General features: G+C 33.9%; 3 protein-coding genes across 13 annotated transcripts; 2 read left to right on the forward strand and 1 right to left on the reverse strand.

Annotated features, from left to right (window-relative positions):
* Positions 1-7,354: 7,354 nt before the first annotated feature.
* On the forward strand, positions 7,355-13,195 carry LOC141698478 (signal recognition particle 19 kDa protein). Of its 2 annotated transcripts, none has more exons than XM_074503183.1 (4): positions 7,355-7,498; positions 10,408-10,598; positions 10,692-10,791; positions 12,668-13,195. In XM_074503183.1, exons 2-4 carry the CDS (start codon positions 10,422-10,424, stop codon positions 12,796-12,798), a joined length of 408 nt encoding a protein of 135 aa, XP_074359284.1. In that variant the 5' UTR covers positions 7,355-7,498; positions 10,408-10,421; the 3' UTR covers positions 12,799-13,195. The 2 variants fall into 2 exon arrangements, with proteins under 2 accessions (XP_074359284.1, XP_074359285.1); XM_074503184.1 differs by having other exon boundaries at positions 7,442-7,514.
* A 1,052-nt stretch (positions 13,196-14,247) lies between these two features.
* LOC141697408 (uncharacterized) lies at positions 14,248-23,186 on the forward strand. 5 transcript variants are annotated; one of them, XR_012564696.1, is made up of 17 exons: positions 14,248-14,597; positions 15,201-15,317; positions 15,394-15,462; positions 15,746-15,820; positions 16,486-16,583; positions 18,000-18,231; positions 18,415-18,486; positions 18,690-18,787; positions 19,413-19,602; positions 19,772-19,869; positions 20,266-20,401; positions 20,570-20,686; positions 21,088-21,270; positions 21,668-21,938; positions 22,318-22,472; positions 22,554-22,688; positions 22,824-22,957. XR_012564696.1 is itself a non-coding variant. In XM_074501775.1 (17 exons), exons 2-17 carry the CDS (start codon positions 15,278-15,280, stop codon positions 22,947-22,949), a joined length of 2,019 nt encoding a protein of 672 aa, XP_074357876.1. In that variant the 5' UTR covers positions 14,248-14,597; positions 15,201-15,277; the 3' UTR covers positions 22,950-23,186. The 5 variants fall into 5 exon arrangements, 4 of the variants coding, with proteins under 4 accessions (XP_074357876.1, XP_074357877.1, XP_074357875.1 ...); XM_074501775.1 differs by having other exon boundaries at positions 21,091-21,270; positions 22,554-22,615; positions 22,824-23,186; XM_074501774.1 differs by having other exon boundaries at positions 14,250-14,597; positions 22,554-22,615; positions 22,824-23,184.
* Positions 23,187-23,236: 50 nt separating this feature from the next.
* Positions 23,237-25,642, reverse strand: LOC141697409 (protein ABIL3-like). 6 transcript variants are annotated; one of them, XM_074501783.1, is made up of 10 exons: positions 25,454-25,641; positions 25,264-25,340; positions 25,108-25,181; positions 24,810-24,960; positions 24,472-24,571; positions 24,300-24,383; positions 24,103-24,145; positions 23,936-24,015; positions 23,753-23,844; positions 23,237-23,621 (listed from the first exon to the last, which is right to left on the reverse strand). In XM_074501783.1, the coding sequence occupies exons 2-10, from the start codon at positions 25,297-25,299 to the stop codon at positions 23,472-23,474; spliced, it is 810 nt and encodes a 269-aa protein (XP_074357884.1). In that variant the 5' UTR covers positions 25,300-25,340; positions 25,454-25,641; the 3' UTR covers positions 23,237-23,471. The 6 variants fall into 6 exon arrangements, with proteins under 6 accessions (XP_074357884.1, XP_074357879.1, XP_074357883.1 ...); XM_074501778.1 differs by having other exon boundaries at positions 25,108-25,190; positions 25,264-25,389; positions 25,454-25,639; XM_074501782.1 differs by having other exon boundaries at positions 25,108-25,190; positions 25,454-25,637.

Here is a 25,642-nt window from a genome sequence, read left to right on the forward strand (position 1 = left end):
CCTAATACCTGATTGGACTTAGGACATATTCCTTTCATTGCGACGAGTCGGGAAAGTGGCGTATGAATTGGCGCTACCTCCGCAAATGCAACATCTGCACAATGTGTTTCATGTATCTCTTCTGAAGAAGTATAATGCTGATGTGAGCCATGTGATCGAGTTGGAACCAGTGAAAATCCAACCAGATTTGTCCTATGTGGAACAACCAGTGCGAATTTTGGATCGAAAAGAAAGGACACTTAGAAATAAAGTTGTACCTCTAGTTAGAGTGTTATGGAGAAATCCATTAGTCGAAGGATCGACTTGGGAATTAGAAAGCGAAATGAAAGAAAAGTATCCCCATCTATTTGCTTAGATTAGATTCTGGGGACATAATTCTTTTAAGGAGGGTAGATTGTGACGGCTGAGAATTTTGTGACGTAATTAAGTCAATAAAGTATGTGTTATGTGAAGTGATTATAATTATGTGACTAAGTGCTGAACAATTGTCTTTTCTGTATATTAGAATATTGGAGCGTAGATAAAAACGTTCCAATTTAAAGAGTCAGCTTAGAAGTTAAGCTGTGGTGTCGGGCCGTCAGGTAGAACGAAACCCGTCCTAATAAGGAGTTAGAGAATATAAAATGTGAATTATGTGTGACTGAATGAAATGAATGTGTAAATAAAGTATTTCGTCCTAAGTGACGTGTTGATTGATAATGATAATGAGAAGCGTAATCGAAACGCTGAGCGTCGGGCCGTCAGGTTCAACGTGACCCGGTACGCGTAGAAAAGGATAAATATTAAAGAAGGATAAATTCTATAATCAGACCTGAGTCGTTACGTGATTGTATATGTGAGATTGTTGTCTGTGTGCATGACTATGTGTTCTGTGACAATTTTATGAATTTTAAAGGGATTATGTGACTTAAATAAAGGTTTAATTAACCTGCGCGCATTTTTATAAAATTATTTGAGTAAGAGAAAAACATGGGATTTATTCTGTTATCTTCATAGTGGTCCTAGAGACTTTTTAAAAATTATGAGTGGATTAATTTGGTGGTCTTTGCATTTTTAAATTGATTTTATGTGGAAAATGATATTATTAAGGCGAGATTGTGAAATTCATATAAAATCAACTGTACGCTCAAAATCTTATTATGAGTAATGGTTGGAAAGCTAATTTCGAGGCCTACATATTAAAATTGTCATTTTCAATAATTCTCGACTTCCCGAGAGAGATATATTTTATATTTAATCCTTATTACATTTTAGTAAAAAAGGAAGGAACAAATAAGAATAAAAAGGGAATTAGTAATGTACTAAAATGCCCTTGATTTTGATTGATTATAAAACTCAACCTCTTCCCCCTTTTCCTTCTTTTTGCCGAGCACCATCACTCTCTCTTCTCTCTTTCTTTCTCGCACTATCTCTCGGCCACTCTCTCTCTTTCTCTCTCTCGGATCTTCTTCTTTTCTCTTGGTAAACCACTTGTTTCTTTGATAATTATCACCAATCCTTCTCAAATTCTCTTGTTAATCATACAAAAGTGGTTATTGGAATGTGCATGTGTGAATATCTTGTTGCATGCAAGCTCGATGTGTGTGTGTGTGTGTGTTCATGCTTGATGCGTGTGTACGTGTGTGTATATGGTCTAGTATGTGCTTAAGGAGATGATTTTATAATTGAAAAATGATTTTCAAAGCCAAGTGAGTCTTGCATGTGCCTTGTTGTACATAAATCGGAGGTTTCAAGGTTGGAAACCCCGAATTGGGGCACCACCGAGAAACCACCGCCACCGGTGATGAACTCTGGTGAACCGGTGGTGAGTTGTGATGTTAAAAACTGAACTCTAATACCATAAAAGTTGATTTCGGTGTTTGCATGCTTGGATCGTTTAAATTTTAAAAAGGTTTTGATTTCTAAAAGTTAAATTGATAAGTGATTATTAGAAATGAGTTGTCGATTTGATTATGGTTGATTTGTGATTAAAGGATTAAGAGAAATCACTTGCATGTGTTGTTTTCTTGAAAACCCGAATGGTTTTGATCCTTGGAATAATTGATTTGATTTTCTTGTTGAATAAAGTAATTATGGATTGTTATTAGGATGGTTAATGGATTAAAAGAAGTGAAATTGTTATTGCATGTTGAGCTTTGGTCGAGTTTTGTACTAATGAAAAGGGAATTAAAATTTAATAACTTGATTCTTGGTTAATCAGCTAGTCTCGAGATTTGCATGTTGATTTACAAAAGGAATTAGTGATGCATGTTAAATTATAGCCTTGCATGTAAATGTCAAGTTGAAAATAAGCTAAAAAGGATGAGTGTTGGACTAATTTCAAGTTTCAAGCAAATCTAATGCTTGCATGTCAATGTTCGACCTTTGAATTGTGTTTTGTGGATATAACCGAATGGAATGTAGGAATAAAAAGGAATTGATTTGATGTTAAGTCAATGCATGAGTAATTTTAGAGATTATGTGATTTATATGTTTATTTGGATTCGAATTTTGATGATAAAAGAGAAGAAAATGATTCTTTTTAAAGATTTTGGATTGTGTTATATGTTTATGTGAGCTAAGGTGGAGATTGATTAATTTTGATAACCATAAGTGATAATTATGGTCGTAAAGGTTTAGTTGAGAATAAACCATGTACTCGTAAGAATTATATTAGTGTGATTTGAGAAATAGCTAAGGTTAAGCAAGAACCTTCGATGGTTAAGTATATATAAAGATATAAAAGTTACGAGAAAGGGGTATGATATAAGAGTTCGAATGATTTCAAATGCTTGGTAATGATTAAATGAATTTTAGAAAACCTATTTGTTTTTCTAACTCAAGGTTTTCCAAATGAATTCCTGATGGATTGGATTGGGACGTAAGAGGCTAGTGGGACTAGTCCAGTCATGGTAAGAGGCTAGCGGGGCTAGTCCAACTTAAGGCTGAAATTATGCCGATTGGTACCTTAAAGACCAGAATGGAGGTCGATACGGGCTGATCACCCGTATATAATGAAATGGAAAGATAAAGTGATCCAATCAAGGGTTCTAAGTGATTATTTAAAAAGGGAACTGAAACTTTCTGTTCAGTAAATTGATTCTTGAAAATGGAAATGGTTTATATTGTTTTGAAAAGAGTTGATTATGTCAATGTGAAGCTTAAAGCTCGAGAACCCTGATTCTTGAATTGTTGATCATATGATTGATTCCATATATTGAAATACTGTTGCTTTCGTCTATTGAAAGATCTATTCTGATCCTTTATTGATTTGTGATGAATGTCGGCTTTCGTCCTGCTTTGAGCCTTGTTCCTTGAAAGCCCCACATTATCCTTCAAAAACCTTTCCTTAACCCAAAAGATGGAAATCTGCCACCTAGATCAAATAAAGTAGAATGCCCTGAGTTTGGTAAAGTATATTGTGAATTGATATTGTAGAACTGCTATATAGTTACTTGCTGAGTTTTATACTCATTTGTTTTATTTTAATCTAACCATGGCAGTTAAGCAAGAAGATGGCCAGGCTTAGGCGCACTGCTCGTAAAAGCGTACCTGGTGGTCCCTACCGTGTTGAGGGCTTCCGGTTGCCAGAGCAGGTAGTGGTAAATAAGAGTGAGCTCGCGCCTAGATGGAAATGTTTAAAGATATAATGGGTCATCTGTCGGTTTCCAGCCGGAATCGATATTGTTTATTTAATGATATTTTCGGTTTGTAAGTTATATTTTATGATTGATAGTTGTAATCTTGTCTCATACTTTATCCTGTTAATCATGTCAGTAGTTAATCGGGGTTTATGCATATTTAATTATTAGATTAGAGGTGTGTGAGTCCTCATTTCCTAACCCCGAGATCGAGGGCGTCACAATTAGCATCCAGATTAGAGCTAATTATATTTTAGGCTTAAATTTTATAAATTGTATTGCATGTTTAACTGGATTTAACAACAAATTGGTAAGTTCTACGTCTGGGTGATCAAAATACCCATCAAGTTAAAAATAATGGTCTGTGTTTCATTTTCATAGAGTTGTTCTATAATTGCAGCCAAATTTTATTGAATAATCTATTAAGGTAATATCGCACTTTAAAAAAAAGAATAGATTTTTTGTTTTTCCTATGAGTCTTCATCAAGACTCTTTGCTGCTCTGCCTAATTGTGAAAAATAATTCAGTCAAAACATTAACTTTCCGAGAATAAGAAGTTCTCCTACATAAACTAGACCTCCTACTAACTTGTGGCACAAGATTCTAACTCAATTCCTATGAACTATGGCTGAAAAAACTCCTCTGACACTCCCTTTAACTAGGACTAACCGAGGCCTAGTGAGGGCCTACCCATGACATGGTCAAAACTCCCCATTTCTAAGTAGCAACAAAACTGTCCCCTACTGGACAGATTTAGTATTTTCACTCATGCACCTAACCAAACAACCTACAAATCTCTAATAAACACCTGAAATCTAAAGTATATTTCTAGTGCTAACTTCTGGTGTCTTGGGCCTCAAAGTGCATTACAATGACATGGCCAAATCTCACTCTAAACCTCATGGAACCAAACTGAAATTCTGCAGAATCTAATGTACCCCTTTTCACCATGTTTCCCACTTGACAAACCAATCCAAACATCAACCAAAACTCAAACCAAACCCCAACCAAGGCAACCTACTGAACTAACACTCCCACACACAACAATGGCTTAGTGGAGATCATCCTTACCTATGGTGCAATATAGCAAAATAATAGTTAATACATTACACTAATTACAAGTCATCTCAAACTTGAAAGTAACACTTAAATCCTTCAAATATATATGAATCAAAAACACATAACAGGGAGCACAAATCATATTTGATATCTTAACTCAACTGAAATTAGAGATTATTAACAAAAATCAAACCAAATGATCAAGAAATTTTGAAATTCATGAGTTGAACCTATGCATGCATGCATGCTTTCGAGTTTACAAGCCAAAAATAATATGGTTTCCAAAATAATTTCATAATAAAATCAACATGCAAGCCTAGCATTAACCATACCTATGTGATCACTTAGCATGCAAAGAGTTTATCAAGTTTTTATTTCCAAAACCAAGCTATTATCACATAAACATTCAAAAATCAACAAAGCAACAAAGAAACACCATTAAGAACCATTCATTCGGCTCCCTTATGGTCATGGCCGAGTGAAATGGAAGGGAAATGACCATATAAGCAAGAGTTTCACTCTCATGACTTGGCATTCACCATTCCTTGTAGTTCTCTCAATAATACAACCTTAAATCCATGATGATCAAGATTATATTTTGAGTTCTAGTTAAAACTATGACATGCAAGATCAAAACATAAACTTTTCACACTAAACTCTTTGGATTATTAAAGAACAAGATATGGGGGTGAGATTACTTAAATGGAAGATGGATGTTTGAATGAAAAATGAAGAAAAGGAGGGGGTGGGCTTCGGCTAAGGGAAATGTAGGGGGGGTTGCCGAGAGAGAGTGGAGAGGGAGGAGAGAGTGAGGTGAGGGTGGAGTGTGGAGTGAAGTGAGATAATTATAACATCTTGCACTTGATTTTTATTATTTTCATTTGACTAAAAGAAGTGAGTGGAATTGAGAATTGACAAGAGTAACCTTCAAACAAACTTGTGCTATTTTGCATGCAAGGATAATGTAATGTTTTTTGGTTTTTTCTAAGGTACATAATCATTCCCTTTTCAGCCTGGTAAAAATAAAGTTTCACAACATAAACAACATGGCTAATAAAAATTGCAGGTGCCTGAACATTGCCTCCCTTCGCATTGGCCTTTTATCTACCATGCTTCTACTTTTTTAAAGTCCAACAATTAATAGATAGTCTTGTGCATGACTTCTCCCTTGTAAATATCCATTTTGCCAGCTATGAAACTGTTTTTTATAACCATGATATTCACTTGCTCACAAGTATCTATTTTTCTAAATCACTTGCAATCATAACTTGGCAAAAGTTTGATAATATTATCAGAAATAATTTTATAATCAAGATGCTGAAAGAAGGAAACATATGTTAAATGAGGTGTCTTTAAAATATACATATATTTGACATATAACAATAATTTGTATATTTAAAAACAATCTAACATACATTAAAGTTGTTGGTCACCAATAACATTTTATTCTATAGTGTTTGGTGTATTACCTCCGGCTCCGAGTATGTAGTTCTGTGTTTCGAGTAACGTTTATTGGTTATTAACAAAATTTTGTTCATTACTCAAAGAAATGGAAAACAATTGAAATAACACTAGTGAAACAAATAAATCTAAATAATTACATGAACACATATTATAAATCAATGATATATCTTAAAAATATTATAAATTTTACTTATAGTGAGAATGAAGAATTCGTTATATCTCATGCCCCGATGATAAAAAAATTATCAAAGTACATAAAATAATAAGAATTAACTACAAATTTTAGAAATAAAATATAACTAATAAATAAAATAAATTTATAATATAATTAAAATATATAAAAACAAAAAATACATTACAAGTATATGATAATATGTGGTGTAGATAAAAAATTGTTACATAAAATTAATTTATGAGTATGGAAACTTATAAATTTATTTGTATATATTATTCAATTAATTTGATTTTCAATTTAACCTCTTTGATTAAATATGTAATCATTAAATATAGATATAAATTAAAACAAATTTTCACCTAAAAATTGAATTATTAAAAATATATTGTCTATTACAAAAAAAGTAGTATTCTCCATCGTATTTATTGATTCAAATGATATTGGACTAGTAGTATACACTATTTTCAAATATATTTAGCATTCTAATTACATATCTTATTTATTTATTTACAAAATTTTGTAACTTATTTAAATATTTTAGATTTTGCTAGTTATAATAATGTTAAATTATTTAAGATTTTAACATTTCTTCCATTTGGATAATTTTTTTTGAAAATAAAAATTTTATTTTAATTTTTTGAAACAAAATATATCTACATGTACATTTAAAAAATTGGGGCTACCGCCTACAAGTTTTGAAGGTCCTCATTATTTCTGTGTAACATAATCCGACTATTTTCTGTGTACGAGATATCCTCAGTCTTTTAGTTATTATTTCTAGATAATCTTAAAATATAAAATTGGATTTACATTTTAAATTATTAATATTCAAAATTTTCTCTATAATTCAACTAGATGTCCAAGTCAGCTTATTATATTGTGATGTACTAAATTTTTTGTATGATTAAAAAAAACTAAACTCTATATTTCATTTTTCTTTTCTTTTAAATTCTAATAGTAGAAGAAATAAAATTAACTTGTTACATACAAAAAAATGACATCAAATCACTGTGCACAAGCCCAAATTACAAAAAACCCGACCCAATTATATAGAAAGAACCCGACCCAATTATATAGACTACAGATACAGAGAGTTAGAGCTAGGGTTTTATTTTACTTTCTTTGGCAATCGGACTCTAATATTTTGGCAGCGATCCAGGCAGCACCACATCGGAAGCAGGTGATCTCAATTTCCGGTGTGTGTGTGTTTGTATGTAGCCTGATTTACATATAAATGTATATGGTTTAGATAAATTGATCTATTGTTATTTAATAATTGATTTTGAATGGTAGAATTTGGGGGTTTTGGGAGAAACTTATTAATTCTAAATTGCGATTCTATCAATTAGTGTAATGTTGTGTGTTTCGATAATTTTGGGTTGGTCCTAAAGTTGTTGTTGAAGAATGTTAAGTAATTTCGGGTTGTTCTTAAAGTTGTTGAAGAATGTTAAGTAATAGTGTTGGGTTTATGTTTGATAAATATAATTGAAAAACTATTAGAGTAAAATTAACATTTAACATTTAGGTTGTGCAATTATGAAGGTAATTAGGTTTCTTAAGTTTGAGAAATAGGTAAAGAACCGATGTAGAAACTTTCACTGTATGTATATGTGCATGTGTGATAATGTGATATTTATAACGTTGTACTTGAACTTAAAAAAGGATAGTAGTTCAATAGGGTGAATAGTTGGTTGATACAGGAGTATTTTGTGTGTGCACATAGGCGTATTCTGTATGGCAGACTAGCAAATTTAGTTTAAGCTGTAGACACTGATATTTAGTAGACATAATAAAATTGTAAGAAGCATGTTGATTGTTGAGGATCATAAGGCCCACACAGGTGTTCAATAAGTTACTTTTTACAGACTTACATATGTGTTATAAGTAGCTTTTTTCAGAACCAAAAGGATTTTCCGTAAGTGCACAATCACACATTGTGTTGCACGGGTGTGCCAAATACCTGTTTGGCGTTTCCGTTAAGTCAACTTAAATGGGCTTAAGCCCATAACCACTTATACCGGACTGTTTGGACGACAGCTTACTAGTAACTAGTTGATATGGGATAAGCCCATAAGTAAAAAGTACGTGACCTGGTACTTTTCTTCCTTCACTTATCCCTTCTCTAACCCATCTCTCCCATCTCTCCCATCCCACTTCTCTTTCTCATTTTTCTCCCATCTCTCCTCTCTGTTTATACGCTCAAATCCCGTCCGATCTCTCTACACTTCCTACTTCGAATCTCGTCAAGGTATCTCCCCTCTATCCTAGTCCTGTATGTGATTTACTGATTGCTGGTATTTATTGGATGTCGGAGTCAGTTTCTTGTAGTTGTATATGTTACTTATCAATATATGCTGGATAATTTTACAGTTTTTAAGTTCACCCAGCTTAAAATAACAAGAGTAGGGATTTTCATAGTCCTGTGAGGCAGTGAAATCACAGTTTTTCCTATTTTCTTTTTGGTGTCAAATATAGGTCGGTTTGCTTTCATTATGGCAGGGGAGAATGCTTTTTAATGGAAAGATCCAAGTCCCCTGTTAGGTTTTTGGATATACATTGTTTGCTAAGTTTTCTTATCAGACATTAGCCCTTTAATTGTTCTTGTTCATAATCGTTAAGTCAGTCATTGCTCTGTGTTCTGTTGTTTTCTTATCAAGGAAGAAGTATACTCCATCATTCTTATATATGTCAATTCTACGATTAAAAGTTTGGTCGTTCATTCGTGCCTGCAACTACATGACTACGCCCAACTACAGTACATGTTTATGTTTTATGGATTCTTAGATATGCACTTTTTTTATTTGAGTTACATAGATTATTACAAAAGATATAAAGCATAAAGGTTGTAATCTCTCAATCTATTTGTTTGGGCATTGTAATAATTAAATAAAAAAATCATTTTAATTAAATTATATATTTCTATATTCAATAAATTATTATTAAAATTTTAAAAAAAGTATAACTTATAAGTTATTTTACCAAACACCCCACTTTACTTATAAATGAAACATCCAAACACCAAAATTAACTTATATGTTAAGAACTACTTATTACATATATGTCACTTATTGCACTAAGTCATGAGTTACTTATTTTAAGAATTCCCAAACAGACAAATTTGGACAAGTACAATTAAATCAGACATATTTTTTTTTATTTAGTGTAGTTGTTTTAAGCTATGTACATATTTTGCAGGATTTACTATGCAACTGTATTACCGACTCTTCCTCCCTAACTCACATTACTTATTTGAGGATCACTTGTTAGATTATAAGTAATGGGTTCTAATGTATAGATGTTACTTTTACTTGATTAAATCTTATTTATATTGTTTCTCAAGAATAATGGCCTTTTTAATAACGTCAACTATAATTTTTTACTTCATATGTGACCATATCAGTCTTGATGATAAGTATTGTTTGCTGACACGTAAGTAGTTTTCCTGCTTAAATTTTTTCCCATTTACAAATTTTACAGTCTTGATATTGTCTTCCATCATGCTTATCTACCATTATTCCCCAATCCCACTCTTAAATCCACCAATGATCTTCACTATTTTCTAACCCTGTCCCACTCGCTACTTTTAAATTTAATTGCTGTGCTATTTTTTCTCCTTCCGTGAAGGTTCGTGTTTGAATGGTTAGTATTGTGATGCATTTATGTGTATTTAAGAAGGGTTCTGCAACTGTGTTACAGACTCTTCCTCCGTAACTCACATTATTTGAGGATCACTTGTTAGATAATAAGTTATGGGTTCTAATGTGTATATGTTACTTTTACTTAATTAAATCTTATTAAATTTGTCTCTCAAGAATAGTGGCCTTTTTTATAACGACAATTCCACTCTTAAATCCACCAGTAATCTTCACTGTTTGCCAACCCTATCGCGCTCGCTACTTTTCACTTATAATTGCTGTGCTATTTTTTTCCTTGTTTGAAGGTTCGTGTTTGAACTGTTAGTAGTATTGTGATACATTTATGTATATTTAAGAAGCTTCTGCATTATTGGAACTTCAAAATAGTTAATAGTATTCCTAGATGAGCCAAAGTTTTTACATTATGCGTGTTCCACAATTTCTGTTCGGACAGGTTTTTTAAGAGATATGGATGGAAATATTTCAAATATTAAGAAGTGGAATATTTTGTATCCTGTTTATATGAATTCAAAGAAGACAATTGCTGAAGGTCGACGAATTAGTGCCGCTAAAGCATGCGAAAACCCCACCTGTGTAGAGATTGCAGATTGCTGCAATCACTTCAAAATTCCTAATGCAGTTGAGGTACGTTTGTTAATGTATTATTATTGAATTCTTTCAGTGCTTTCTTGGCCATGTTATGAATGTGTGAGTAATTAAGTATTTTATATGGCGAAGCTTGATAAGGCCTATCCCCGCGATTACATGCAATTAGGGAGAGTGAGGTTTTCACTGAAAAGGGATGATGGAACATTGTACAATCCTGCAATCTCTTCAAGTAAGTTTTTGTTTCCCAGTTTACTTCTCTTTGTGTTTAAAACTTAATTGTAAAGTTAATGTGATGGATCAGCTTACTGTTGACTTGAACATAACTTTTTTGGCATGTTCTATATGTTGGTGGCTGACAAGCTAAACAATACTTGGCGGAAATATTAGACTGATGATAATTGTCTTTCAATGTCGATTCCCTTTCTTGGATAGTTCAGGGTTAAGCCACTCATGTTTCCATGTTGTCTTTTTCTCCCATTATTTTTTTACACAAAAAGAAAATAGAAGTGTATTTTTTTCATACCTCTTTAACTCTGCATCTTCCATCTGTGGATTCTGTTCAAGAGGAAAGTATTGTATTTCCTACCAAGTCCCTGACTGCTGGTTACCTAATTTTTGAAATATTGCAAACAAATGATACTCTGGTAACGCTATTTCTACAAAGGTCTAGATGCCTACCTATAAGCTTTGTTACCTGGACTCTGCTGAAAGTTTCCAACATGGATACTTGTCCAAGTGTCGAATTTAGCAGTTTTTTTAATTTTATATGTGTTTGTGGGGGGCCTAGAAATAGGAACGAAAGACAAGGTGTAGCATGAAAGAAAGAAACAGTCAGATTAGCCAAAGGGATGATGCCTAAAAACCACATTAAACAGGGCTTATTGTGGCAACACAATATTTTAAGGTAGCCCTGATAATATTAGACGAGGGATTTAGGCAATTCATCCCTGGCTACCAAACATGTCACATCTCATCCATACAAGGCCTCGCTTCCTTTAATGTTGTTATATCTCATCAAATTCATGCTTTCGTATAGAATGAGTTGCAACCCTATTTATAAGAAGAATCAGTTGCAACCCTGTATAAAATAATCTGAGTGGAATAGTTATTAAGAGATACGGATTCTAAGAATAAAAACAACAGTCCTCCCATAAAAAAAGAACATATTCCGGTCATACTAGTGTTAATCAAATGTTAAAATGCATAAAATTAAGAGAGACACGCGAAAATGTAGGTGCACATAATGCGTGATGAACTTGTTAGTATGAATTACACAAATGACATTACATGACCTTTACCCATTTCAAAGGGCGTGACATGCTTTTCATGATCAGCAATGTACCAAATCAAACTGTTCCCAACTTGCAAATTCTTTTTTTTATTCCAAGTTCAAGTCAACTCACCTCTGTTTCTCCTTCACAACTGATTGCAAGTTGGTATTTTGACTTGAATCATATTGATTTTAAAGAGATCTGATTCCAATCTTCTTCACCTGAAAAAGTACAATTGATTATTTGGGTTGATTTATACTCTCTATTAATTCCATTTATTTGACAAACATTCTTTATTGGTACTTCAAACCGATTAGGTCGGATTTCCAATTTTTATAATTATGATTCTGGGGGCAGGGAAGACATAGGTGTATCAACTATTACTATAGGGTCGGGCTATCTAAAGTGTGTGATCCAACTATTGTAACATTCCATGTTTAACATTGTTTATGCAAGCCAAATAAAATTAGTTACTTATGAAAACAGTATCAGTTGTTTGGATGTGTGATAATGGTGTCTGTGCATTCAATGGATCATTACTCTAGAAGAGTATCACTGGTATTACAACAGTAAAGTGCCTGATATGGCTAGCAATAACTGTGAAAATCTCATCAATCACCTCTGCACTTCTCCTACCTGATGACACCTGTGTATGCTATCAAATCAAGATAGGTTACTATATTCTTTGTGGAAGTAATTAAAAAGGCACCTATGTCGCAGATTGTAATATTCGGATATATGATATAGATATGCTTTGAAAGCGTCTTAGTAGTGCATTCCTTGTGACTCAATGCAGTTGTTCATCATGATAGTCTTATATTGTAAATGTTGCAGAGAAGCAGCTGATGCTTCATGTAGCTGAGCTGGTCCCTAGACACCCAGGGCGGACTAAGAAACAGGAGGCTGCAACCACCTCTAATGCTGGACCATCAAAATCTGGGAAGGGTGGCAAAAAGAAAAGATAACTCTTATAATTCATATGTACTACTTAAAGACTGGTTGAGGAATGCGTTACAAAAGCATTGATGTGTAATCTTGTTGAATATGAGTCATAGTTTTACAATCAACATTTGTGTTTTCCTCCACCTTTGGATCACATCTTTTGGAAATCTAAATATGATCTGACTCTCGGATGAAGTGAAGTTAGGTTTTTTCCAGATTCTGTTCCTGTTGCTGCATTGACCAGCCCAATATTAATTTCCCGGCCAGTCGTTTACCCTTTATAAATATGCTCAGCGCTACTATGAGAAGTTAAGAGATCTCTAAGGTAGAGGCAGTCGGGAACTAGGGCATGTTTTCTGTGACAAATGTGGTACTAATGAAGTTTTCATGCTTGTCATTTTGTAGCCGTTTATGCGTCTATGCTTTTTGCCGCCCAATTGTTTGACAATTTACTGTTGATCTCTTCCTCAGCATGTATGCTGTATGTGCTAAAGTTTAGTGCATGACCATGTTTATGTTTGGGGCACTACTGAGCTTTATTTTATTCTATATCACAAATCCACCAACTGGGATATGTTGAAATATCTTAGCTTTTTCTGAACGTATTTTCAAATGCGAGAGGTTTTAAATTCTTTTGTAGGATTGATATGCACTGGTGGATTAATTTTTTTAGATCACCAAACTGATAGATTACATATTATGATATAGTGATACACAATTTTTTTCCAGAGAACAACCGATTACGATATATATATGTAGCACAAGTAAAATAAATCTCAGCTTACTTTAAAAACATTAATGCTTCTTAATTTATGCTTAGTAGTTAGTCTTATCGAATTATTACGGTACAGTCGACTTAGAAGAAGTGGAATTTCTCGTACGTTCTCTTGAAATTGATTTTTTCAGCTGTACTAGTCTTTTATCTAATTTTGCTAGGTGGTACTCTTTTTGTTTTATAAGGTCAAAATGGTAATTGAGAAGAGAAGTGAAATTAAGCCAAGAAGGTGTTACTACGCTCTTGTACCCCTCGCGGAAATTTAGAAGTTCAACTTGTGGCGTGTGTATAATCAATTAGAAAAAAAGATGAAATTAATATGTGAGTAGGCAGTGAAATGAAAAAAAAAATCTAATTTATTTTCACTTTGAGAGATGAAAATTATCGGAATTTCACTATGACATTTGTTTTATAGTAGCTCTCTCTCAAGGAATATGGAACAGAGTTTCCCTTAATTAAAAGGTTAGTAGATATATACAACTACAAGTCTTGTTTTCTTGAAAAGGAAATGTTTTATCAAAAGTTAGAAATACAGTGACTAAAATGAAAACAAATTAGATGTTGGAGACGATTTTGTAAATTAGCTACAAAAATAAGAGTACCAAATACGATTCATTTTGTGTGCATTTCTCCATTCCCGCTCTCTCTCTCTCTCTCTCTCTCTCTCTCTCTCTCTCTCTCTCTCTCCCTCTCTCGCCCTCTCTCCCTCTCTCCCTCTCTCCCTCTCTCTCTCTCTCTCTCTCTCTCTCTCTCTCTCTCTCTCTCTCTCTCTCTCTCTCTCTCCCTCTCTCTCTCTCTCTCTCCCTCTCTCTCTCTCTCCCTCGCTCTCCCCCCCCTCTCTCTCCCTCTCTCTCCCCCTCTCTCTCTCTCTCCCTCTCTCTCTCTCTCTCCCTCTCTCTCTCTCTCCCTCTCCCTCTCTCCCTCTCTCTCGCTCTCTCTCTCTCTCTCCCTCCCTCCCTGTACTCACTACACAGTACACCCATACATTATTCCTAAAGTAGGGAGTGAATTCACACTTTTATTCAACTTAATTGTTCCGTAATCGAGGTACTGCTTTAATTTCTGCTCGACATGTTTAAATTTCTCTTTTCTCACATATCTATAATACTTGCAATACTATTTGAACTTGAAACTAGCTAAATATCACATGTTGTAGTATAGTTTTAAATCATCAATCACCTTAATTAGATGAAACTCAACTATTTGTGCTTCTAATTCAAACGCAAATTAATCGCCTCCTCGTTAATTCACTGTTTAGATATCATCACATGCTTATCGGATATTCTGAGTACAAAATCGAATAGATTCGTGCTTAACTGTCTCATGATAATTCATAGCTTTTATGTAACAGATTTGTGTAGCTGATTACGAATATTGACCTAATTTTGAACCTAATTTTGAACTCCGTAAGGAGATAACGAGAAGGTTATTGATAGAAGTGAGTGTGTAACTGAGTAGATTTGTGCTTAACTGTTTTCCGAAAATTTATAGTTTCCTGTGTTACAAATTTGCATAGCTGGTTTAAGAATATAGACCTAACTTTCAACAACGTAAGGAGATAACGAGAAGGTTATTGATAGAAGTGAGTGTTGTAATCGAATAGATTTGTGCTTAACGGTTTTCCGATAATTTATGACTTTCGTGGAACAGATTGTGTAGCTGATTTACGATTATAGACCTAATTTGATTTCGAAGATTACGAGAAGGTTATTGATAGAAGTGGGAAAATGTATCGACCGAAGTTCAAAGTTAAATCAAGTTCTTCAGGTAAAATTCCATAAATACTTGTTGTTTTTTGGTTTTGTTGTTTTCGTTTTGTTTTTACTGTTCGGTTCTTTTCTAGGAAGCAAAACTGATTTAGGCGTTAGAGGATCTTCGAAGAATCTTAGTCCATCGCAGAAAATTATCAGAGGTTTGTCGATTTAAATGTATTATATGTTGACGTTTTAGTTGAACTTATTATCTCTTTTGTTTAAAATGCTATTATATTTTGGGGTGTTTTCATGTATAGGAAAATTTATGCTCAAATCAGTAAATTTCGAAAAAAACAGTCAAATAAGTGTACTTGCGATATTTGAGTTACGTACTGAACGGAGTAGTGTATGCCTTGGTTCTAGGCATAACTTATAATGTTGATAGACAGCAAAGTTGTATTACAGTCTCGCTATTCGTAAAATGAATTTTGACTATTTCAGATTACAAGAGAAGTGAACTCAACAAATATATGTCTTCACCAAGTTGTCCTGATACACCAAAAACCAGCACGACAGGTTAGTTTGTAGATATAATACTATTTCTGTAATGTTTTAATCTTCTTATAGATAATCTGGAGTTCCTCTTTTTATTGGTGACTGTTTTTTGGGTTTACAAGACAATCAGATTTGTATTTTGTCAGATAGTTTATATCTGGCTAGGATTGATTTAGGAGTTTCTTTATCTTAATTGGATCTTATTCTTTTTTTTGTTACCCTCTCTCATGGTCGTAACGTAAGCTCATAACTTCTGTATAATATGAGAGCGGGAGAGCATGCTCTGTTTTAGGATCACCACTGTCAGATGTGCTCTCCTTCTCAGCATTAGGTTACTGTCCAAGGCTTCATTTTGCAACAACTTAAGCTTTTAGATCGGTTGCCACTAAACTATGGGGTCCAGAAATGCCATGTTTTGTTGCAGATTCCCTTGTATTGGCCTAAATTTGAGTAATGGGAAGTAAAGTACTACAGTACATTACAATGCATGAATGGAAACACGATCAGAAACTCAAGAATCTGTCCCAATCAAACCCCAAAAGCTGTAGTTAAATATTTCAAACATTTCCTGTCGTAGCATATGTGAAGTAAAATGTATATCTTCCTAGAGTAATGCACTTTATTTATTGCATCAAGTTTATCGGGCTATCTGAAAATTCCTTTCCTCTCTTATATTCCCGATTCAGAATGGCAGGTCTTGTACACTACTCACTTAACACAGAAAGCCAAGAAGTTTCATGATGGTATCTTAAAAGTTTCAGTGTGTGGATCCCAAAGGAGGCAGGTTGGTATACACGATTTCGACAAGGCTGCCAAACTAACTTTTATTCTGCTCATTTGGTGTCTTTTTCAATACTAAACGATTCCAATTTGTCGATTTGATTATGTGATACATATTTGATATCCCCAAGTATATGTTGTTGATCAATGAATCTTCCTTTCCTGTGAGAAGGGAGTTTCATATGGCATGTGATCAATTTCGATCTTTTTGCATTTTAATAGAAGTACTAAAATCTAAAACTAAAAAAAATAACTTCCTAGTTTTTGAATTGGTCTTGCAAATTGTGGAAATTTACTTTTGTGTAGAATTGCATTGAGTGACAGAGGACAGAGATCCACCGAAGCAGAGAGGGCACAGCTATACTCAACTAATAAGCGAAATCTCCTTTTAATGGTACCTTCAGTACCAAATTTGGTTTTACTTTCTTTGGTTTCAACTTATTCTTTGATTTGAAACCAATCCCGGTTTCAGTTTCACACAGCTATATAATTAAGCAAAACTTATTTAGTAATTATACAAGTTTGAAAATATCAACTATTTATATATATATTTATAGGGGAATGATCAAATACAAACTAAAATTAAAATAGAAACTTAGAACTAATATATAGCTATAACTATACCTTTCATTTAAGTATATATATACCTTTCTAGGGAGTTGTTCTGTTTCATAAGTTGACCCTTTTTCGGAGATAATAGATGCTTACATTCAAATCCACCTTTACTAAGACCAAATATTTTGATTATCTACACCATTATAAATAAGCTCTATTATTCAATAAGTGTAATGTTATAAAATAGTATATCTTTGCACCTAAAATAGAGATAATAGACTGTTCACATTTAAATTTTAATAGAAGGCAATAAGTAATTACTAAGGAAATGTTATTTCCAGAGCAGAATTTTTACTTCCACAGCAGTTCAAGCTATAATGTCCTTCTGAATGAACATGTAGCCAGTAGTATATATTTAGAACACAAAATGTTCTGGAAATAAAAAAGTAGCTCTGAAAATAACATTTTTCTATAAAATTAATATAATATCTCGGCCTGTGGGTTATCTCCTAGTATATGATAATATCTTTTTAGTAATGCTTTTGACTACATCTTTATTATCTTGTGGTAATGTATATTTGCCTGTTTGCATAAGCTTAAGGTTATCACTGAGTCACTGATCAGTTCTTTATTCATATATGTTTTAAAATTGAAAATAGAACTTTTTCTTTTGCAGCGTTGAAAATAAGAAGAATTCACTATTTCTATTGTTACCCACAGAAAAAAAACTGATCAGTTCTTTATTCATATATGTTTTAAAATTGAAAATAGAACTTTTTCTTTTGCAGCGTTGAAAAGAAGAATTCACTATTTCTATTGTTACCACCAGAAAAAAAACATAAATGCTCACAATTCTTTTAATCAGGTCTTTCTGTACGATGAAAACTGGAGACTTCTGGATAGCAGGTTTCTTAAAAGTGATGAAAACGTTAGATCTGGTGAATTATTGAAGTTGGATGGCCATATAGTGGATGTAGGAAACCTAAAAGAAGACAATGAGCCTCAAGAAGAGTCAAAACTTTCGGGAGGTGATAGCGTAGTGGTTAGAGAAACAGGGATAAAACATCAACAATTCCATACCCAAACTAATTTCCATGGTGATTCATTTACCTCTTCCTATCGATATGCATCCTGTAAAGTATATAATACTGCTTAGATAATCTTTAATCATGACCAGTGTAACTATTACAAGTAATAGTGACAGTAGTTGTAATATTAATAGCATGCTGTCTCGGTGATTTGCGATTCCGCCACATCTATTTAATTATTAACTAATTCAGATAACAGGACAAGTGAACTTAACAAGTATAGTGCTTCAACACGTATTGATGCATCAAAAACCAGCACGACAGGTTAGTCTGTAGATCTACTGTTATATTTGAACTGTTTAAAACTTATTATAGGTACTGTAAAATTCCTCCTTCGAGTTGGTGATGATTTCTTGGGTTTAAGAAAGAGGCTACTAACATTTTATATTTTGTCTGATTAGCGTATCAGCTAGATACTCAAAAGAGACTTCCTTTGTCCTAATTGGATCTTATCTATGTCCGTTCAGAATGGCAGGTCTTGTACACTACTCAATTAACTCAGAAAGCCAAGAAGTTTCAGGATGGTATATTAAAACTTTCTGTATGTGGATCTCAGAAGAGACAGGTTGGTACACACTTTCTACAAGTCTTCCAAACAAACTCTTACCTGTCTTTTTGCTGTTCTCTTTAATAGAGTAATAACTAAAAAATTACACTTTGTCAAGTCAATTAGCTATATTTTTAGTATTTTTCTATCACATGTTGTTGATCTACTCATTTTGTGATATATTGAGTTACTAAAAGAGAATTGAGGAGTTTCATCTATTATGTTATAAATTGAGCTCCTACATTTTCGTAGTACTTAAACATTTAAAAAAACACTGCCCAGGTTTTGTGTAGAATTATAAGTGACAGAAGACAGAAGTACACAGAAGTAATGTGCTACCAATATATGATATTATCTTTTGCGTGGTAGTTAAGGAAAATAAATATTACCTTCCCCCTTCCCACATGGATCACTTTAAAATACTAGCTTCTGCCTACATCTTCGATTCTTGTGGTGATGCTATAGTTTGCAGTTTACATAACCGTAAAGTGATCAGGGCAATGTTTATTTTGTTTGTTGTAATCTTGTAACATTAGTGCTCGATTTTATTTTCTCAGTATAACATAAAGTAGACACTTGAATTATCCGTAAGCTTATAACCTTATAAAACAACATCATAGATGGTCACAATTCTTTTAACCAGGTATTTCTGTACGATGAAAGTGGGAGACTTCTAGATAGCAGGTTCCTTAAAAGCGACGAAACTGTTAGGTCTGGTGAATCACTGAAGTTTGATGGCCATTTGGTCAACATAGAAGACCTAGAAGGAGACAAAGAGACTCTCCAAGAGTCAAAACTTCCAGGCGTTGATTGTGCTGTGGCAGGAGAAACAGGTATACAGCACCAGCGAGTTCAGATCCAAACGAATTATCCCAGTGATTCATTCACCTCTTTATATTGATTTGTATCCTTCAAAACATATAGTTCTGCTTAGATAATTAATATTTATTACCATTGTATTTTTCCTAATATTCAACTTCTGGTCTGATCATTGCAATGCAGAATGGGATGCTATGTACACTGCTCAAGTAACTCAGCGAAATAAAAAATACCACAGTGGGATTATAAAACTTGCTTCTTGTGGTTCCTACAGAATGCAGGTTGGTTAATGTGGCATGTTGGATGTATCCCACATTTATTTCAGTTATCGCTTCTAGGATTTAAGTAGTTGGTTAGTCAGTTAATGCGACATAGTCAACTTCTTAAATTCTAGATTACCGGTAGGGTTACCAAGTGGTTGAGCTCTTGTCCCTCTTGCGGGAGGTCAAGAGTTCGACTCCTGGTATGTGCGTGTGTAATTAATTAGCAACATAGTCAACTTCTTAAATTCTAGATTACTGGTAGAGTTACCAAGTGCCACACTTTTACATTGTTACTCCATTGACCATATTTATTACATAGAATCGTGCATGTCTAAGCCTTGCAAATAACTCTAGTTTTACAGATGTTTTAGATCCCCTCTTTCTTTAAGTCAACTGATGCTATCAAGTGTGCAGGCTACTTTATTAGCTGAAGATGGAACTACTTTGTGCCGCAGATATCTCAAGTTATCAGAACACTTGTATTCTGGAAGTGAATTTCAATTCCCAAATTATTTAGTGGAAGTTGGTGAGCCACGGAAACGTCATGATGGTATAAATTCCTCTTAGAATCAAAATTCATTATATTTTATTCTTGCAAATTTTGAATTCATTTTTTTTTATGATATGCATCTTCTGATGCTCTTTGGAATTATTATTTTTTTAAGGTGCTTTATGGGGTCCTGATCTCCCTCTGACATATTATGGTTTGGTTGTGTAGCAAATCTTCGAAATGAAGGTCTTGTTTCCGAAGATAAAGCTTCGCTTGGCAGTAGATGCAACGTAGACAGCGTCAATATAAATAGGAGAACCCTTGCAAACAAATTTACTGGTTATGGTATGTAAGCTATTCTAACTGAAAATGAAGTGTTTAAGACTGTCAAGTACATACATCTAATGCGTGTATGTGCGCGCAAGAGATAGCATGCGGGCATGTGTATTTCTTTCCCCTCAATGCAACAAACTGTTCGTTACATGTTGCAATGAAGACGAAAGATCTGTAAGTCGAGGAGTGCTTTAAATTCATGTAACAGTGTGTCTAAACTGTGGGAGACCGTTCCACGCCATTCGCGTCTTTAGACGATAAATCTCTAGGCTAAACTCATCCCTTGTTTCCATTTGACATCAAGTCGACGAGGGAGATTTGTTAGATAATTGTGCTATTTACATCCTTTTATTGGTTCTTAACCAGGTTTGGGATATCCCTTTAATATTTAAACACTAATTTTTTTTGTATAGAAGTATTCCAAAGCAAGGATTCACCGCATAAAGAACCAGATTCAGTTTTCACATGCTATAGAGCTGAGAAAATTAAACAAAGCAAGGAATCACTATGGAAAGAACCAGATTCAGTTATCAGAAGCTTTAGAAATGAAATAAAGCCAAGTGGGGAAACATCTACAAGGAAGCCGTTACGTGATGGTATGTAAGTCTATTACTTGGTGTCAGTTGATTATAAATCATTACAAGTAGGTGCATATTTCCGATTTACCTCTATGAATTTCTATCAGCCCTTTGTAGCACTGCCATTTTGAGCTAGCCTGCAGCCTGTATGCCAAAGTATATTTCGGGGCTATCCCTCATTATTTCATCTTGGGAAAGCTTATTAGAAGATTTCATGAAAAGTTACTCAGATTTTATATGAGAATATATAATTTTTAATACGGTATAAGATATATATTTACATGTTCAGGTATGTCATTCCCTTGGCCCCTAGCATACCCCCCGAGAGTAGTGGCGGCACATTAGGCCTGACTGAATGAAAATTTTGATATCATATATAGGCATGATTTAAATTTTCTGTTTTCTGTTTCTGCAGTGCATGGAATCTTGTCCGTTCTCAGAAAACCTGTGACTCGGGAGTGTGGTGTTTCCAGTAAAAAAGAATTTCCAGAAGAAGGCCATGCTTTAAACACTTCAGAAATTGTTTATATCGAAATCCAGAATAGAGAACAAAAACAGCTTGTGGATGGCTCTCTTGGTCAATGCAGTGTTCTTCAGGACAGCAATGGTGACATTTTAAAAAAAAAATCTTCTCATGAAAGAGAAGATCCAGAATTGAAGATTCTTACTTCTGCATTTCCTTTGTGGTATGTAAATACTTCTGAATTTTTTTTGGTATTCTAAAAGTGATTACGTCACATGACCTATTCTCGTGCTGATCCCCTTGTGATATTCTAAAAGTGATTTCATCTTAAGTATACTAGGCAATTGAATAATTCAGATGTTTATATTCTCTAGAGATGACCCTGTCCGTGTTGCTAATTTACTAGTTTTAATATTTGCACAATATCTTCCATCATAAAGTACAAATTTTACTAGTTTCGGATACTGATATATGCATAATGTCTCCAGTATTCAGTACAGATATGAGAAACCTTTGCTGTTCAAATGTACAATTTAATGTTAGAATTAATTAAAACGAAGGGAATCAAGCATCTGAACAAACATATTTGCTGAATCCTGCAGTAATAGTAACAAGCAAAAGCCAACATCTACCATCTTTACATCTCAAATTGTAGATGACGAATCTGGATTGCAAACACCAATAGTGTCTGTCATGCAAGATGGATCAAGTGCAAAAGAAAACATTAACGATAATCAAGAATCAACATTTTCCAAAGGTAAGGCGCAGCTTTGTTTACTTGCAATAGTTCTTTATATGTAAATGTGTAATTGCAACTATTTGGATATTGTCTATGCAGCATCATCTAGATTCAGCTTTGGTCAACCACTGAAAGAGGTGAAACCTAAAAAGCTATCTCAGGTTGGAGTCTCATGCCCTTAACCAAAATATACTTTAGGAGAGTGAAACTGAGAAAATGTGCAATATTATGGTGGTATTATATGTGCATACTTCACTTTCTTTTGTGATTTTTTATAATTCCCAAGTGTTGGTACTTCGATTCCTGATTTATATAATTACTATCCAGAGTTCTGATTATAATCGATTTTTTGCAAATGTTTTGGTGTAGCTATCTGCAGATAGTCTGGGAATCGGTTCAAGCTCTGATAAAGCTTCTGACCCTTGTAATGTTGACAGAAAAAATTTCAGCACAGTTGTCACTGATGAATTCCCATCTTTTGATCTTGGATTCTGAATGAAGTCTGTACCGTAGATAATTTTGTCATTTTCAGTGTATTACAAGTGACCAGTTTTCTTTAATCGTACGCAGAAGGAATCTAAGAAGTTTCCCAATCAAGTCGTCGAGCTGTGTAAAAATATCATGAACTTGTATGCTATTTGTAGAGTTATGCTACTTACTTGAACATCAATCATCATTCCTAGCAATTAAACACCAAAACAAAGCCCAGGAGTTTCGAAATACATCCAATAAGCAGCTGTATTCATATTTCACCTATTTGTATGCTGCACCTTTTCTACAAATGTCGTAAATTTTATAAAATCAATTATAAAAAGGGCGATTCTGGGACAGTGATACAATCAGTTTTAAACAACTGAAAACCAAACTGTCTAGTGAGCTAACAAGCTACTGCATTTATGGCAAATTTATAAATTTAAGCACCGGTATAAGAAATTACGTTTTTCTACAGAAGAAAATACCAAGATGTTGCAGAGAATTGTTTGACTGCAGACAAATCACATCCTTCATCTCTCAGTTTTAGTTTCTCATCCTTCTTGGACTAGTATATCTAATTAGGGTTCTGAATAAACTTTTACTTTTGTGGTACTGTACAATTGCTTTTGATGACGCTTTGTTTTCGGAATGGATCAACGAGGAAGATGATCGCCGAGGCATTGGAAAATGCTGCTAAGACATACATGAATATGGTGGTTAGTCAATTCCATACAGACATCTTAAAGAGAATCACTTCTCCAAACCAGAAATGTCATGACAGATTATTGAATGCATCGGTTTATCGCCCTGCTGTGAGTACCTACCTGCTTGTTAGAAGGATTTGGAGAACTTGATCTATCAGCAACTGAATCAGCACGCTTCAGTGAAAATCGAAGAGGTGAAACTCCTCGTGCATCTGCTTAAAAATTGCTTGTAAAAAGAAATGCTATAACATATACTATAGTAGTTTGAGGAGTAACTTAGAACTGAAAAAATTGTACTCTGACCTGTTACTTTTCTAGAAGCAACCCTTGTGAATGAAAAGTTTGCAGGACCTGGGGATTCAGAAAGTGGCTGAGAAAGTCCTCTGCAAAAGCATCACAAACATAATTATAATCTCTTCAGTTACAACAAAGGTAAGTTCAACTTAGATATTAACATTGCAGTGCATTACCTGATAATTTGTGCATCAGATTTCATCGGATTTGGTTGAATGGCTTCGGTAAAACAATTGGCAACAAATAATAATTAGAAATTATAGTTTGTAGTTAGTTGAGTAACCATCGAAACACAAAGCTGTCAACTGTGTTTCACCCACATCTTTAAAAAATAGAATTGCAGAATAGAAAAAAGTATGATATTCCCACTTACATTTACTTGAGTTTGCGTCAAAACACAAGCTAGGACTGTTATTTATCAGTTCTGACACGCCATTACTATTTTTATTTGGCTTGTCTGCACAGAGAAGGATGAGTTTTAATTTAGCTGGTTTGTACTTGACAAATGCAGATATAATTCTGAAAAATGACAAGATCTTAATTGCCTCGACAAATGTATCGCTTATGATGCTTGGGGGTTTCAGTCACCACAACCTGTCGCTGAACTCCACTTTGCTCAGTGAACTCCTGACATGTTCTTAATCGCTGCAATGCAGACCAAAAGATTTAATATCAGTCATTTGTATAATTTTAAAGAAATCTTTTTTAAGTTTCATATAACTTTACTTCAAACAAATATTAGAACACTAAAAATGCTCAAGTTATATTGATGGTAGCAGAGCAGCAAGCCCATACACATGTTTTCTCAGGCAGAATGTTGTGCTGAGGTATTGTCAAGAAACAAAATTGTATTAATATAAGCCTCTCAGACAATATCCAGTACCTGTTCAATGTTCGAGAATCGGACTTTTGCATCAGAAAACTCATTGACCTTATCATCCAAGAAACTGTTGACTTTGAATGCAACAGAACCCAAATGATCCACACTACTAACGAGAGCTTTAGTCGCATAATCTTTCAGGGTTTCAAACACACTTTAAGAACATGTTGATCAAAAGCAAGATCAGAAAGCGAAAATACAATAACTAGAGCTAAGAACTAATGATACAGTCCTCATCTATGAGTACTAACACAATAAGATGAAACTAGAATGGAACAAAAGGTTTAAAAATCCAACTTACAGTTGCTTATCATCATCTTTCTCATAAGATGCTTCAAAATACTCTGCAGCTGAATATAACTGCTTCCTTATAGTCTTCAAGTCCTAAAAGGCATTAATTTGCATTCAAAATCCAAATTTCAGCAAGTTCAAAAAAGAGTTTTAGATGTTAACATACCTTTAAACTATCAGTAAAAAGTATGTGCTGCTGCATAAAGAGTTCATCATAGTTTGATGATTGCTGAGGAATATTTGCTGAAAACAATGAAGTATCTCCTTCCATCAGTGTTCTAAAAAGTAGCTCCTGTCAAAGATAAATGGAGTATTATCTAGGATTTATTAACTTCCCACAAGATGAAGAAACTAACCTAAGATGCATAACTTTGATAACTTGTAGGTTAAAATTTACGGTATGTTTTCAGGTACGATAATCGGTTCAAAATTTACAGTATACTTTCTGGTGTGATAATTTGTCGAATTTGTTAGCTAAAATAGATTTTGATAAACCATGATAATTGAATGTGTACACTCGAATGGGTGAAGAATGAGATGGTGAC

Source organism: Apium graveolens, chromosome 11 (assembly GCF_009905375.1).
Source record: "Apium graveolens cultivar Ventura chromosome 11, ASM990537v1, whole genome shotgun sequence".
In the NCBI taxonomy this organism is placed as follows: Eukaryota; Viridiplantae; Streptophyta; class Magnoliopsida; order Apiales; family Apiaceae; genus Apium; species Apium graveolens.